At 33.0% G+C, this 14,303-nt stretch overlaps 1 protein-coding gene and 1 long non-coding RNA gene across 2 annotated transcripts; both read right to left on the bottom strand.

Annotated features, from left to right (window-relative positions):
• Positions 1–5,713: 5,713 nt before the first annotated feature.
• LOC130230100 (coiled-coil domain-containing protein 106) lies at positions 5,714–8,855 on the bottom strand. Its single transcript, XM_056459051.1, has 4 exons — positions 8,758–8,855; positions 8,284–8,403; positions 7,588–7,782; positions 5,714–6,222 (listed from the first exon to the last, which is right to left on the bottom strand). Exons 2-4 carry the CDS (start codon positions 8,378–8,380, stop codon positions 5,909–5,911), a joined length of 606 nt encoding a protein of 201 aa, XP_056315026.1. The 5' UTR covers positions 8,381–8,403; positions 8,758–8,855; the 3' UTR covers positions 5,714–5,908.
• A 1,618-nt stretch (positions 8,856–10,473) lies between these two features.
• Positions 10,474–11,419, bottom strand: LOC130230099 (uncharacterized). Its single transcript, XR_008837913.1, has 4 exons — positions 11,257–11,419; positions 11,023–11,111; positions 10,865–10,930; positions 10,474–10,561 (listed from the first exon to the last, which is right to left on the bottom strand). It is a non-coding gene; the product is annotated as an uncharacterized LOC130230099 (long non-coding RNA).
• Positions 11,420–14,303: the final 2,884 nt, after the last annotated feature.

The raw sequence follows: 14,303 nt of genomic DNA, 5'->3' as shown, positions 1-14,303 counted from the left end.
CAGATGTTGAAAAACCTGGCTGGGAAGACGGCGATAACATTAAATTTCTGTTCTTCAACGAGAAAAAAAAAATCGCAGACACGACACAATGACGGCGTTAATTATACAACGCAGTGTTTACAGTCATATTAACAACTAACATTAATATCAATAACTCCTCTGGCTTTAGACTTTACCTTTTAGAGCTTGTTCTTGTCGGCGCAATATAAGTTTATTGCATGTATAGCTACGAATCAGATTATGAAGAATGATTAAGAGCATGCTTTTCCTTTATTTCATGCTTTCCGTAACGTGTTTTATTTATTTATTTATTTATTTATTTATAATTTTTTAAATAATGATGACAATATTCACTGTCTAAGCATTCCTCGGTATACTACCAACAAATTACGCCCCTGTACCCAAGTAGCCTACCTAAGTTAATTTACATTTCATGTAAAAAAAATAAGAAATCAAAAAAGACCAAAGTATTATGCTAAATATCCGTACAAACGAACATGTTTGTTGTTTAACTTTCGTTGATAAAACAACACAATACAGCCTATAATAATGTAGGCTAGTTAAATAGAAATAACTTTAACTGCTTGAAACAGTAAACGTTACATTTTAGAAACTTCACAAATACTAATCAATAATAATATAAATAGTAACGAAGAACAAAAATATTAGCCTAGGCTTGTAACAACATAAGTCAGATGTTGAAAAAAAACTGCGTCTCTCCGCCTTTTGTTTTCTATTCATATTTTAAATTCTTTGCCAGAAAAACTAACATGTTGACTTTGTTCGGTTTAAGCGGAGACTTATTTGAGATTACAATGTTTCCAGCAGCACTGAGACGGTGTGCCTGTAGTGCATGCAGATACTTTTTCGCAACCGTGGCAAAGAGGGTATCTTGCTCCGCCGCCTGCATTTCTCGGAAACCAGCTCTACATCGCGGAGCGGAGCGGAGCCCAACAAATAGCTTCATCCTAATTATTGATTCGCCTTTCTCGTTCGCCACGGATATAATAAGTAATATAAGTCATATATGTTTTCCAGCGAGGTTCATTGCTGAACTTGAACTTGCTGTATCACGTCTAAGTTAACGTTATATTCATAAATGTATAGGCTACTTGGCAACAAAACAGAAAACGTGTGTTCTAGAGTGATTGTCATCACGGTGACCGTCACAGCCCTTACAATAATTACAATGTAATTTATCAGCTATAAAATGAAAGCCTCAGTTTGGTGCGGAGTTATCATTATACCAAAATTAAGAAAATCTTTGGTGCCGGAATACTTTAAGCCCTGGTAAGATCATGTTTATTACTAAGAAAACTAAATCAAAATTATATTTTAATTGAACACATCTGATCACATAATGTACACACAGAAAAGTCTGTTTAGTGTTGTGGAAAGGCAAAGCTGAATATCTGTGGTTAAACTGCCACCCAGCGGTCAAAAGCTGCTGGCGCACCAAGTACCGCTGTCGCCGCGGTATGAATGGCGCCAAAAGGAACACATTGAAGTAGTAACATCTGTATGTGGCTGAATTGACAATAAAGCTGACTTTGACTTTGAAAAAGGCAAGAAAGGTCCAGATGTAGTGAAATATTAGTAACATTTCAGTTTGTTTGTGCTTGACAATGACACGTTTCAATGTGAGTATAATACAATTTGGGGGTTGGGGTGGTTTGCCCAGGGTGTCATTTAAACTAGAACCGCCACTGGCTGTGGGACACTTTTTGATGCATCAGGGTGTGTTGACTTGAGTATGCTGTGGTCTTAAAGTGTATGGTGGAAAACCTTTACAGGTGATCACTCTTATGGGTAGCCCCTGTCCTGTAAGTTAATGTCACAATTTTCTTTTTGTTGTCCTGTACTGGTTTGAGAGTATGTTGTTTGAGTGTTTTGTGTGTGTGGATTGAACATTAACTTGAACATTATCTTGCAGTGCCTTTTGTGAGTAAGCCCCCTAGAGGTGACTTTGCGATCAGGACCTTTTTTATTGCTCTTGTGTCTTTTTAAATATAATTATTGTGAATAAACTTTATTTTTGTATGATACTTGTGTCTCCTGCCTACTCCTTAAAAATTTTAAGAAATTAATCTGTGTGACCTTTTTATATTTTAATTCCTGGGTTTGTATCCCAGGTGGCACAGTCGACTGTTTTATAAAACTGAGTTGAGCTTAGGGGTAATTGTTGGTTGCCCACCCATTTTCATCCAAGAGTAGGAAAAAAAGACTAAAATAATATTGCACTGCTCGAGAGTGCCACCACATTAATACAAAGAGAAATTTTACAGCTGCAGTTAGTTTTGACAGTAATGTTGTTGACTTTCATTAAGGGAGCAGTGAATGTACTTTGTGTTAAAAATGGGGGTAGCCTACTGTGATATATTCATGTTGCAATTTTGAATTTGAAACAATGAGAACTCTGTAGTTCGAAGTACTGGTGTATGTTAGGATTGTTTTTGGCGAACGCAGAAAAAATAAAGTCGCTCAATACTTATGCTCCAACTCCAGTGTATTCTTGCAGTTAGATACATCGCAAGATCCTTACTGTTTTCTGCAAGTCTTCCTGAAGGAGAAAATCAGCCCCAGACCATCATACTACCACTACTACATTTTTCTGTTGGTATAGTGTTCTTTTCCTGATATGCAATGTTACTTTTACACCACAAATAATGGAACACACACCTTCCGAAATGTTCAGCTTTTTGTCTTGTCAGTTGTAACCCAGGTTACCAATAGAAACAAGATTAGATTTAATTATTTAAATATGTGGAACATTTAGTTTTTCTTTTTCTGTTTTACAAATTATTTTTATAGGCGATTAGAAGACATTAAAATATTTTTTGTTGTAAAAGAAATGTGTAAGGATTTAGAATGTCATGTGAAGTCTTTCCGGTTCCGGATCACTGACGCGGTCAGAATTCGCGCGCACTTGCATCGGCGAAGCAGAAGAGAGCAGATGCAGTTTAGATCTCTCTCTAGATTAAGCTTGTATTTAACAAGCAAATGAGAGGTTCATCAAATGAGTGAAGAAGTTCATCACATTAAAGAGATTAAAAGTTCATCTGGTTTTGGTCAGGTTTTTTTTGTTGTTGTTGTTTTATTTTACCTCTTTTACCTGGATTGGTGCCATCGATGTGCTCCTGTGTGATCTGTTGAATTGATGCTGGATCAGGATTGGTGCTTACTTGATTCTGGATTTGTGTGACAGACATTTCGTTGTTGCTCCCAGAGAAATTTTATATTCACAAAACGTTGAATGTACATTTACTCACTGCTTTTGCAGGAAAAGAAAGGACTTTTGAGAAAGGAGTTTATAGAGAAAAAAAGAACTGTTAAGTGATCATTTGTGAACTGTTTTATTGATTCATTACTTCATTTATTGTTGATGTATCAAGTGTAATAGGTTTGGGTTTGTTTTATTTGTTTTTTCATATACAAAAATTGCATAGATCAGAGAAGAAGAATTTCATACAATTCTTTAATAGTTTATTTCGTAACAATTTAAATCTTTCCTTATAAGGTTATTCTATTTTACCGAGTCAAGTTTATTTTTTATCTGAGAAATGAAAAAAAATAGAGAGTGAAACCTGTGAAAACAAAGGATTATTTCGGTTATATTACAACAGTATTGAGTGAACGTGGTTATACTTACCTAACATATACTTACCTGTTGAGTAAACTCAGGATTTGAAACCTGTAAGGAATCAAAAGAAACAATTGTGAAACATTATTTTATTATTTCATTTGATATTGAGTATTTTTGTACCTTCTCACAATTTTCTTTTTGTTTCTTATGATTTATTAACAACTGAACACAAACAATACAATCAGTTAAAACATAGGTCCCACTTTATATTAAGTGTCGCTTATACCTGTGAACTTACATGGTAACTAGATGTGTAAGTAGTATGTAACTACAGTGTATGTACACACTGGTACATAGTAGTTACTTGTGTAATATTGGTGTAACTACACACATGTAACAGCCCACTGAATAGTATGTGTAAGTACAAATGTGTAACAGGACATTGGTAACAACACTAAGAAAGTACACATCTGTAACAAGAATTATGTAAGTGCATTGTGTAACAACAGTATGTACTTGCAGGTGTTTTCTCACTTCCACACCTGTTTGCATACCATGTACTTGTGAACATTGTATGACAGAAATAAAGCTTCATTAGAAGGTCTCACCTTGTGATACCAGTGTAATTACAGGGTAAATCCACATAAACTGTCCACTCAATATAAAGTGTAAAATAGTCACAAATTACTCTGTAACTTGTAAAATATCCTCTGTGCAACACTTTATTAACAGTGTACTTACATGGTAACCCCACAGGAACTGTCCACTCAATATAAAGTGTAAAATAGTCACAAATTACTCTGTAACTTGTAAAATATCCTCTGTGCAACACTTTATTAACAGTGTACTTACATGGTAACCCCACAGGAACTGTCCACTCAATATAAAGTGTAAAATAGTCACAAATTACTCTGTAACTTGTAAAATATCCTCTGTGCAACACTTTATTAACAGTGTACTTACATGGTAACCCCACATAAACTGTCCACTCAATATAAAGTGTAAAATAGTCACAAATTACTCTGTAACTTGTAAAATATCCTCTGTGCAACACTTTATTAACAGTGTACTTACATGGTAACCCTACATAAACTGTCCACTCAATATAAAGTGTAAAATAGTCACAAATTACTTTGTAACTTGTAAAATATGCTCTGTGCAACACTTTATTAACAGTGTACTTACATGGTAACCCTACATAAACTGTCCACTCAATATAAAGTGTAAAATAGTCACAAATTACTCTGTAACTTGTAAAATATCCTCTGTGCAACACTTTATTAACAGTGTACTTACATGGTAACCCCACAGGAACTGTCCACTCAATATAAAGTGTAAAATAGTCAAATTACTCTTTAACTTGTAAAATATCTTCTATGCAACACTTTATTATGTGTATCTACATGGAAACTCCACAGGAACTGTCCACTCAATATGAAGTGTAAATTTGTCACAAATTACTGATTCATCCACTGACGAATCCATGTACTTCCCACCTACATTCTGAAATGTTCCATGTTAATTCTATTGTAACTGTGAACCTAAAAGTAATAGTATTAAATTCCCAAGTATTAATCCACAAATGTTTTTCAATAAGTAGACTATAGAGGACTAAAAAGAAAACATGCAGCAAATGTAAACAATATTTATTAACATATTTATACTCAACAGTGCAACACATATAAAGTAAAACCTTAGAAATATGGCTGCAATATAGAACCTTACAGACACTATGAAATTAAAGAGATTAAACATAATCCCATAAACAAAAAAATCTTAAGAGTAAATTAAAACTTTTAGATAAATGTTGGAAGTAACATCAGTTCACATTAAACGTACAGCAATTCACATTGAAGGGATAGTTTACCCCAAAATGAAATTATTAATTACTCCCCCTGCTGTTATTCCAAACCTGAGTCCTTCATTCAAAAAAAAAAAAAATCTACTTTTTTATTTGTATTTGTAAAAATATTTTAGCTGATTATTTTTTATTATTATTATTATACATTATTATATTATATATATTTTAGAATTATCTGACCCTCCATAGAATGACAGAGTTGCAAGGCATTTAAAGTCTAGAAAGATACAGTACCACCAACATCAAAAGAGTACATTTGTCTTCAGTGGTTCAATTGTAATGCTATTAAGCTATGATAATACTTTTGTGTGGACAAAAAACACATTATTTTACGATTTATTCTGTTCAGTGTCATTTCAGGTCTCAGGGGTTGGAACGACATGTGGGGTAACAATTAATAACTACTGATGTGAATCTACAATTTAACTTTAAACAACATCTGCACATAAGAGATTTGTATATTTCTATCTGAACTTATACTTTATTGGCAGAAGTTTGCGCTCTTGTTTGGCGTTTTCAATGACAGATTTTAAGTCTGTTGTCAGTGACTGCAGGCACCTCTTGGCAAAGTCAAAAAGTTTCTCCTCCTTGGTTCTGAATTTAGGGATGCTTCTGTAAAACTCAGCATCAACAAGCTGAATTTCAGCCACAACAGCTGTTAATGCGAGAGTATTACGGTCAACCCCAACTTTGGTACATGCTTTACTAATGCTCCCTTCTTTTTTATAGGCATTGAAAACTTTGTTGTACCGCCTTAGTACGTCATCAGGGGTTGTTGCTGTAGAAAGATAAAAGCTTAAGAAGAAATTAAAAAAAAACAAAAAAACAATGTGTGTCAAATACTTAAATGCACAAACCACACAAACCTGGCATGACCTATTGTGAATTAGTTTTTCCAGGGATGTCCCACATGGAACAAACATATATGAGGATGTATGCGCAAATATGAAACCTATAAGCAGTATTCAGTATATGCACATATATGATAGACATGGGACGATAACCATTTTCAAGGTATGTCGCGGTTTGGAAAAGTCAAGGTTTTAAAACTGTACAACAGTTTTCAAGGGGGGACAACAGTATCTCTAGCAGAACATTTTCCATTTTAAATTGTAAAAAAATGTTTTGAAACAAATAAAGACAAAATGAAGCAAAATTCAATAATTCATTTAGCCCGACACATTTACTGCTCCAAAATATTTTAAATGTTTCACAAAATAAAATATACTGTGTTCAAAACAAAATGTACGGTTGTTTTTTACCCAGACATTTAAAAAGAAAATATTTTTGAGCAGTAATTACAATACTGTGATACCGTGATATTTTTATCCAATGTTATCATACAGTAAGAATCTTATACAGGCCCATGCCTAATATATGATAATAAATATGTGTATGTATATGCCATATATAGGCAAAACTGAGGTGCATATATGTGCATATACATGCCATATAGGTCTCCTGTAATGCTTCTTTATATCCACATATAAGCCTTACATGTACATACAAGATATACTAATAAAAAACAAAATGCAAAAAAATTATGTGTCAAGCCAACACTTGAAATTTTATTCACATGTAATTGGCATGTTATGGAATTTAACTATGGCAAATAAGTGAGAGGAGATGAAAAGCTATGATGTTTACATGTTTTCCTGAAACATTTTCAAGGCCAATTCTTTTTGTATTAAGATGGTGGAAAAGAAGAAAATAATATTTTTTTGTCTTATTTTTTTATTGTACTATTTGATTGTTCTTAAGTAAATAAAAAATACAATTTATTATATTTACGTTGTCTAGAACCTATAGATTTTAATAATTTAACTAATATGTAGGTAAACATATAGGTAAACATATATATGTACATATAAACATACATATAAGCACATATATGTGTACATACAGTATATGTCTACATATATGCATACATAAAGTATGTGTAAATATATGAATGTGCATATATGTACATATACGTACATATAATATAGGAAATGGCCAATTTTTTATGTCATATATATTAAAAACCTATATCAAAACCTATCTTAAAACATATATGTTTATATAGGTTCTTTCCATGTGGGGTTCTATTGACTAAGTACACATCAACAGAAAAATGGCATTCAAAAACAGGATATATGCTTACCACGTGTGCTGTGCTTGGTAGATTTTGACCTGCTGGCCCTCTTTGTCTTCTTATGACTCTTTCTCTTCTTCCGAGGAATATCACTATCAGGTGACTCTGAAGATGAGGAAGAAGTCATGGACTCCTCATCAGTGTTACTGGTGCTGCATTCAGTGCTTGTGTCCAAGACTTTCTTTACTTTTTTTGCCCCTCTGTCTATGGAAAAATAACAGATTTAGTTACATAAAAAGGCTAGCAGGCTTAGGCTAGCTACAGATGAGACTTTTATAAAAATCTTAACCAATTTTAAAATCATGGAATAAAACAGACATACTGTTTCTTACAGTCTTACAGCTAGAAATTAAGTCCAAAAGAATATGGTTAATAAATTTGTCCAGTTTTTATGGCATGTTTGTGGCTCCCAAATTTTAACAAAGCGCAAGGTTTAGAATAAAATGTGTTTTTTTGTTTTTTTTTGTTCAAGGATCTTCCGTCTTGATCAGAAGCAGTTAATAATAGGTCAAACCCCATTCAGGGGTTCAAATCAAACTTAAAATCAGCAACTGTAGTATGTGGCCAGCCTTAAAAATGTAATCAATAATACTACTCGGCAGTTCAGGATTGATGTGAAAGTTTAAAAAGTTTAAAAAAATCTACTTGCTCAGTAAATATTAATTTTAAATCAAACACGTTAATACAACAAAACAGGTTTCTTACTTGACAATTTTAGGACAGTTTGGCGGAGAAAATCTCGTTCCTGTTTAAGTGTTTGTATTGTCTGGGCCATGAGCATCAGCTTGTCTTTTTCCAACATAGATGAAGACCCATCATCTTGTCCTTTAAAAACAAACAATGTAGCACAATACAGTTATGGTACATACAACTGGTACATACATCTGGTACATAATGGTACATACAAGTGCCAGCTAAATAACTAAAAATGTACCTTGTGTAATATGGAGTATATAAAAGTGGCATTAGTGCAAGATCAAGTATTTATATTTCCATAAAAGTACAATAGAACAAGACTGGCATTGGCTGTTTTTTTTTTTTTTTTTTTTTGTTAAAGCTAAAACATTTCAGCAAACAGTTGTGGTTGATGTGGTTCATTTTCAAATACGTTGGCTTGGTCTATCTTATACCATGATTGCACATTCAAAGTAATTTCTTTGTAAGTAAATACAAACTCACCTGGTTCTGGAGTAATGGTTTCCACCGCAACAACAGAAAGGTCATTGTCATCGTCTTTATCATGGTGTACTTTATGAATTTTTTGGGATGATTCAGGTGGTTCTGTAAAAACAAAAAAGGAAATGGTTGCTGCTCTTGTCTGTCAAACTACCGCAACATTACTGGAGCAGCAACTTCTAAAACACTTCATGTAAAATGGTTTAACTTCGCCAAGAGTATGATCAGTTGGTTATCAATTTTTTTCTCAAACATTTTCCCCTCTTGTATTTTTTCCTATAGGACCAATATAGAAAAAGCTTGATGTGGCTTAAATAAACACATAAAAACAAACATGTGTATTTGTAAACAAATTCAAATGTGTATTGTGTCCTAATATGATAAAAAACATTATTCAATCCTACATTAATTTTCTTGTTGCACTTATAAGGGTCAAAATTAAATTTAAATAGACTAGTGGTCAAATATCAGCAAATGTGTTTTTTTTTTTTTTTTTTTGCATATTCAGTACTATTTGTATATGGTTTTACACATAGCATGGTTAGTTATTAGTGTATAAAAAGTGTGTACATTAAACTATAATTTGAAGTAGTTTAAGTATAGTAACATTCATTTTTTTATTTAGTGAAGGCTTGATTACGGTTAAGCATATTGCACATAAAAGTTAACTTATATCTAACCTTTGTTAGTCCGTTTAGATGAGTTACTGCATGAGACTACTAATATTAACGTTAAATCATTACAAATCATCGAACTGTAGATTAAATTACCTTCACTCAAGAGGTCAGCTTCGCTGCGTTGGGGGCAGTTCCTCTTCAAAGAAATCGTCTTTTTTCGTGGCATACTGAAGAAAAATTCGCTAAAGAGTTAGGGCTAACAATTTGCAAATAGACGCATCATGAGCGAGAACCATCTGCTCTGATAGGGAAATTGGTGGTTCATTCAGTAGTCCAATCAAAACTTACGTAACGTGACGTGACAACTGTGACGTTTCGTTGTAAACAGCCAGTTATCGACAAGGCGCCAAATTTACTAATAGGAAAGCAAGGCAAGCCAATAGTATGATCCTGCACAACTGGAGTGGCTGCACTTTCAGGACCGTACGTTTAGGACCGCATCTTTAGGACCCTCGTTTTTTGTGACATCGCCACCTACTGGATTGGATGACATTGTAAAACTGCATTACTAGGACCGCATTTCTTTTCGGCAGCGCCACCTACTGGATTGGATGCCACGGTGAACTGCATTTCTAGGACCATATTTAACAACGCCACCTACCGAATTTAATTATATAGTGAAAACTTCAGTTGCAGGACTGGATTCCCAGCGCCACCTACCTGATTGGATGATATAGCGGAGACTTTTAGGAGCTTTTTTTTTTTCAAATTGTGCTTTTTGATGTAAAACGTACCAGAAGTTAAAGTGTGAAACACCTGTTGTGAGTAACAATTTTAAATTAAAACAAATGAATTTACAGATAAAAAAAGAAATTAAAAATGTTTCTTAACTTTACACAAATGAAAAAAATGAGTGCCCTAAAAGACTTGCATTTCTTGAAAAATACTGTATATGAATGAATCCCCTTGGATTAAACTAATTAGCTCAGTATCAGGACAAATACATTGAAATCAAATGTAATCAGCATATGCAGTAACTAATTTAAAACCAGTTTGTAAAGGATGTAGAGAGACATGACAGAGGATTTATTCAAGAATGTACATTTATTTAAACATCCACACACAACAGCCACAATAGCACAAAAAGCAGCATTCCTTTAGCTCCTGTGAATGAGAGAGGGAGAGAGAATCTATATATATCTATCTATCTATCTATCTATATATATATATATATATATATATATATATATATATATATATATATATATATATATATATATATATATATATAAATAAATAAACAAATAAAAAGTTGAACCATTTGTTATGCAATTAAATTTAAATTAATATTTATTATAAGTAATAAAAAATATATTTTACCATGTTTAACTGTAATATAGATTTCTGGTTTAAACTTATGCACTGTTAGGAGAACCAAAAAGGACACCCAACTGCCAGCTGCAAATTTTTAGGTATATAAGAGCAATACCCACCTCTTGAATGGTCTCCCTTCTTTCCTAGATTTTTTGTCAATTTTTCGACTAAATTCTTCTACTTCACTGAAATAGAGAACAAGCACTGATGGGTTAATGTAAATATCAGTAACAAAAAGTTTCTCTGAGCATTGTGTCAAAATAAATCATATTCTGACCTGTAATGATATTTTGTGCCAGAAAGGTAGACCTGCTCAGCATCATCTAAAGACAAACCCCTCAAGACCCCCAGAGCATGTATGATGGCCTATGAAAAAATGATTCATTTAAATGAACTAATATACCACCACTGAACAGCAAATATCATTATACATGGGTCGATAAATGAGTAACACCCAGCATGCAATTTATATACAGTAGATTTTGTAAGTGCATTATTTGGTCTGGCATACCTCTGGAAAAAGAACATCACAGATAAGCTGCACTTCATCTGTAAACCTCAGTTTTGTTGGTGTCCTGTGCAGTACGTCTTTAAGATAAGCAAAGGGATATCTTGCTCTTCCTCACTGTCTATGTAGACAGGCACCTGGAAAGATGCTTGCTTACGCAACCACTTAGAGGACTTCCCGTTGTGTACACCCTATGGGCAAACAATGGTATAAAAACAATTATTTAGAGAAACGTATTACACTAAAGACAAAGATGGATAAATGTGAAGATCGGTGAAGTACCGTCAAATGCTCCTCAGACCCCTTTAACTTTACAATAAAGTCGACAATTCTTTTTTCCTCTGTTGTGGAACAGCCTGAATGTGAAGTGGGATTTCCTCAGAGATGGCACACTTTTTTGGCACCCTGTACACTGGCTGAAGTTTTCCTTGGAGCAAGTTTCTGGCCTCATCGGTCCAGAAGGCAAACCGCTGATTAAAAATAACAAGATTAATCTAAAATACTGCATAGCTTTTCACTACACTACATTACCTTACAGCTGCATATAGCATGAAACAACTATTGCAAATATTTCCTATTTATCTTAAGATGACGATGACAGTCATTATACTTTATTATACATTATCCAGCAAACACATATGATAACATCCTATATATATATATATATATATATATATATATATATATATATATATATATATATATATATATATATATAAAATGGAAAACAGCACATGAAATTTTTCAAAAGTGTTACAGAGGTGCCATACCCTTCTATTTTAAAGTCTTATATTTCATGATGTGTCCATTTTCTTCAAGATAAAGAGTATACAAACAAACATTTAAAGTGAGAATTTTTTTCTAACATTTTCTCTAAATCAGGGGTGTCCAAACTTAGTCCTGGAGGGCCAGTGTCATGCAAATTTTAGTTCCAACCACAATCAAACACGCCTGGGCCAGCTAATTAAGCTCTTGCTATGCTTTCTAGAAACATCTTTACAGGTGTGAGGCAAGTTGGAGCTAAAATCTGCAGGACACCGGACCTCCAGGACCGTTTGGACATCGCTGCTTTAAATAAACTTACCTCATGGAATTCAATTGCCACACCGGTCACAGAGCAAAGGGTATACTGCAATAGAAAAGATGGAAAAGCTTTTATTCACAGTGTTGACAAAGGCTTGTTTATACTTAGTTAAAAACCTTAGACCTCACCATAAGCATAAAAACCCCACATTCATTACCACAGCTCTGGCGTGGCAAGCCCTAAAAGTAACAAAAAAAGATACAGATGAAAGCCACTGTCTATCTCTTGTAGTTATATTTGTTTGAAATAGCCATTTGTTTAGTCACAGCAACATCATGCCCAGTCTTCTCAGTCCAGTTTCCAGGATCAATTTGTTGTGCAAGATTTCTACAAAAAAAAGAAAAGGATAAGAACGCAGGCTGAGAATATCAGTACAGTCTATAGGAACGTAGGCAAAATATACCAGTACAGCCTATAAGAACACAGGCAAAATACACCAGTACAGCCTATAGGAACGTAGTCAAAATATATCAGTATAGCCTATAGGAATGCAGTCAAAATATATCAGTACAGCCTGTGTACTGTATCATACAGCATGTGTACTGTATCATACAGCATCTCTTCAATTCAGGCAGGGATCTCCCTTGTTGGATCGTTATATGCATCTTGAAAAAGAGAGAGCCTAATAGTTAGTGTATTTGGTAATTAAATAGCTGCATACTATGAATAATTTCTTAAGAATTAACAAATAGTTAGTTCATCACTTGCTAAGCATTAAATCTACAATAACAGACATTAGTAAGTAGTTTAAATACAGCTGCAGATGCTGTATTCTTTATTTATAATGCGATTCTTTTTTCAATAATGAAGTATTGCATTATTTACATACCAGTTATTTAAGCGTAATTGGTGCTTTAGTGATTAATGAACATGTATACATCTTCTTTTTCAGGCATAGAGTAATAGTTACTCTGTAAATTAATAAATCTGGTATTAGCTCAACTTCTTAGTTTTGTGACCTAAAATGTGGAATATTTATGATTTGTAGATCTCTTATAAATGACAAGGCTCAGTATCAAATGAAAAATAAATCTTTGCTATTTTTTAGTAAGAATAACATTACATTTTAAAAATTAAATTTGATAAAACATCAAAATATCACTATTTCGCAATATGATAAAACATTTTTAATGTTATGCTGTGGTTTAAACTGTACAGTAATTTTATCTTTAGATTGCAAAGATTTGTTTTTTATTTGATTTTGTAAAGTTTTATTTTTTATTGTTTTGTTTTAATCACTGTCATTCATTTGCTTAAATAATACTTAATTTTGTAATGAAACAAAAATAATGAAATGAAACAAATAATTAACAAATACAAAAAAACAAGCAAGCACATCATAGAGGTGCTATTAATTCAAGAATACAGCTAGCATTTGTAACTGTATTTATAAACTGCTTAACTATGTCTATTAATGTAGATTTAATGCTAAACAAATAATAAATTAATAAGTTAACCATTTGTTAATGCTTAATAATTTATAGTATGCAGTTTTTATAAAGTGTTACCCAACAGTTTGAGATAACCTCAATAAAAATATTCCTATAGTTTGTTTTCAATTATATTGGCCATCACTGCATATTGGCCAGGTAGATAGACATTAACATGCCTACACAATAAACATAGATATTAATGTGTAGACATAATACATGATAATAAGACTCTATATGGTCAAGGCCTGATTTATACTTGGCTAATGTGATAAAACAATGAGTAGAAGACGTTTTCACACTTTTACAGAAAAATATAGGTAAATCTGAAACATCTTACACATCAACGTACTTTTTTAAATTATTAGCCGTTAAGTCAACACGCCATTAAATCTACAGTTTCATTAAACCATGGCCACGAATTGAGAACGTTGTAATATTTAATACAATTAGAAAATGTATTCCCAATTCGTGGGAATAATTGATTAATAGTTAGCAGCTCTCATTTTACCTGTGTAAACTTCTCCACACTCAAT

Source organism: Danio aesculapii, chromosome 6 (genome assembly GCF_903798145.1).
Source record: "Danio aesculapii chromosome 6, fDanAes4.1, whole genome shotgun sequence".
Classification (NCBI taxonomy): domain Eukaryota; kingdom Metazoa; phylum Chordata; class Actinopteri; order Cypriniformes; family Danionidae; genus Danio; species Danio aesculapii.
Note: the sequence above shows the minus strand (reverse complement) of the source record. Positions and strands in the feature narration are given on the sequence as shown.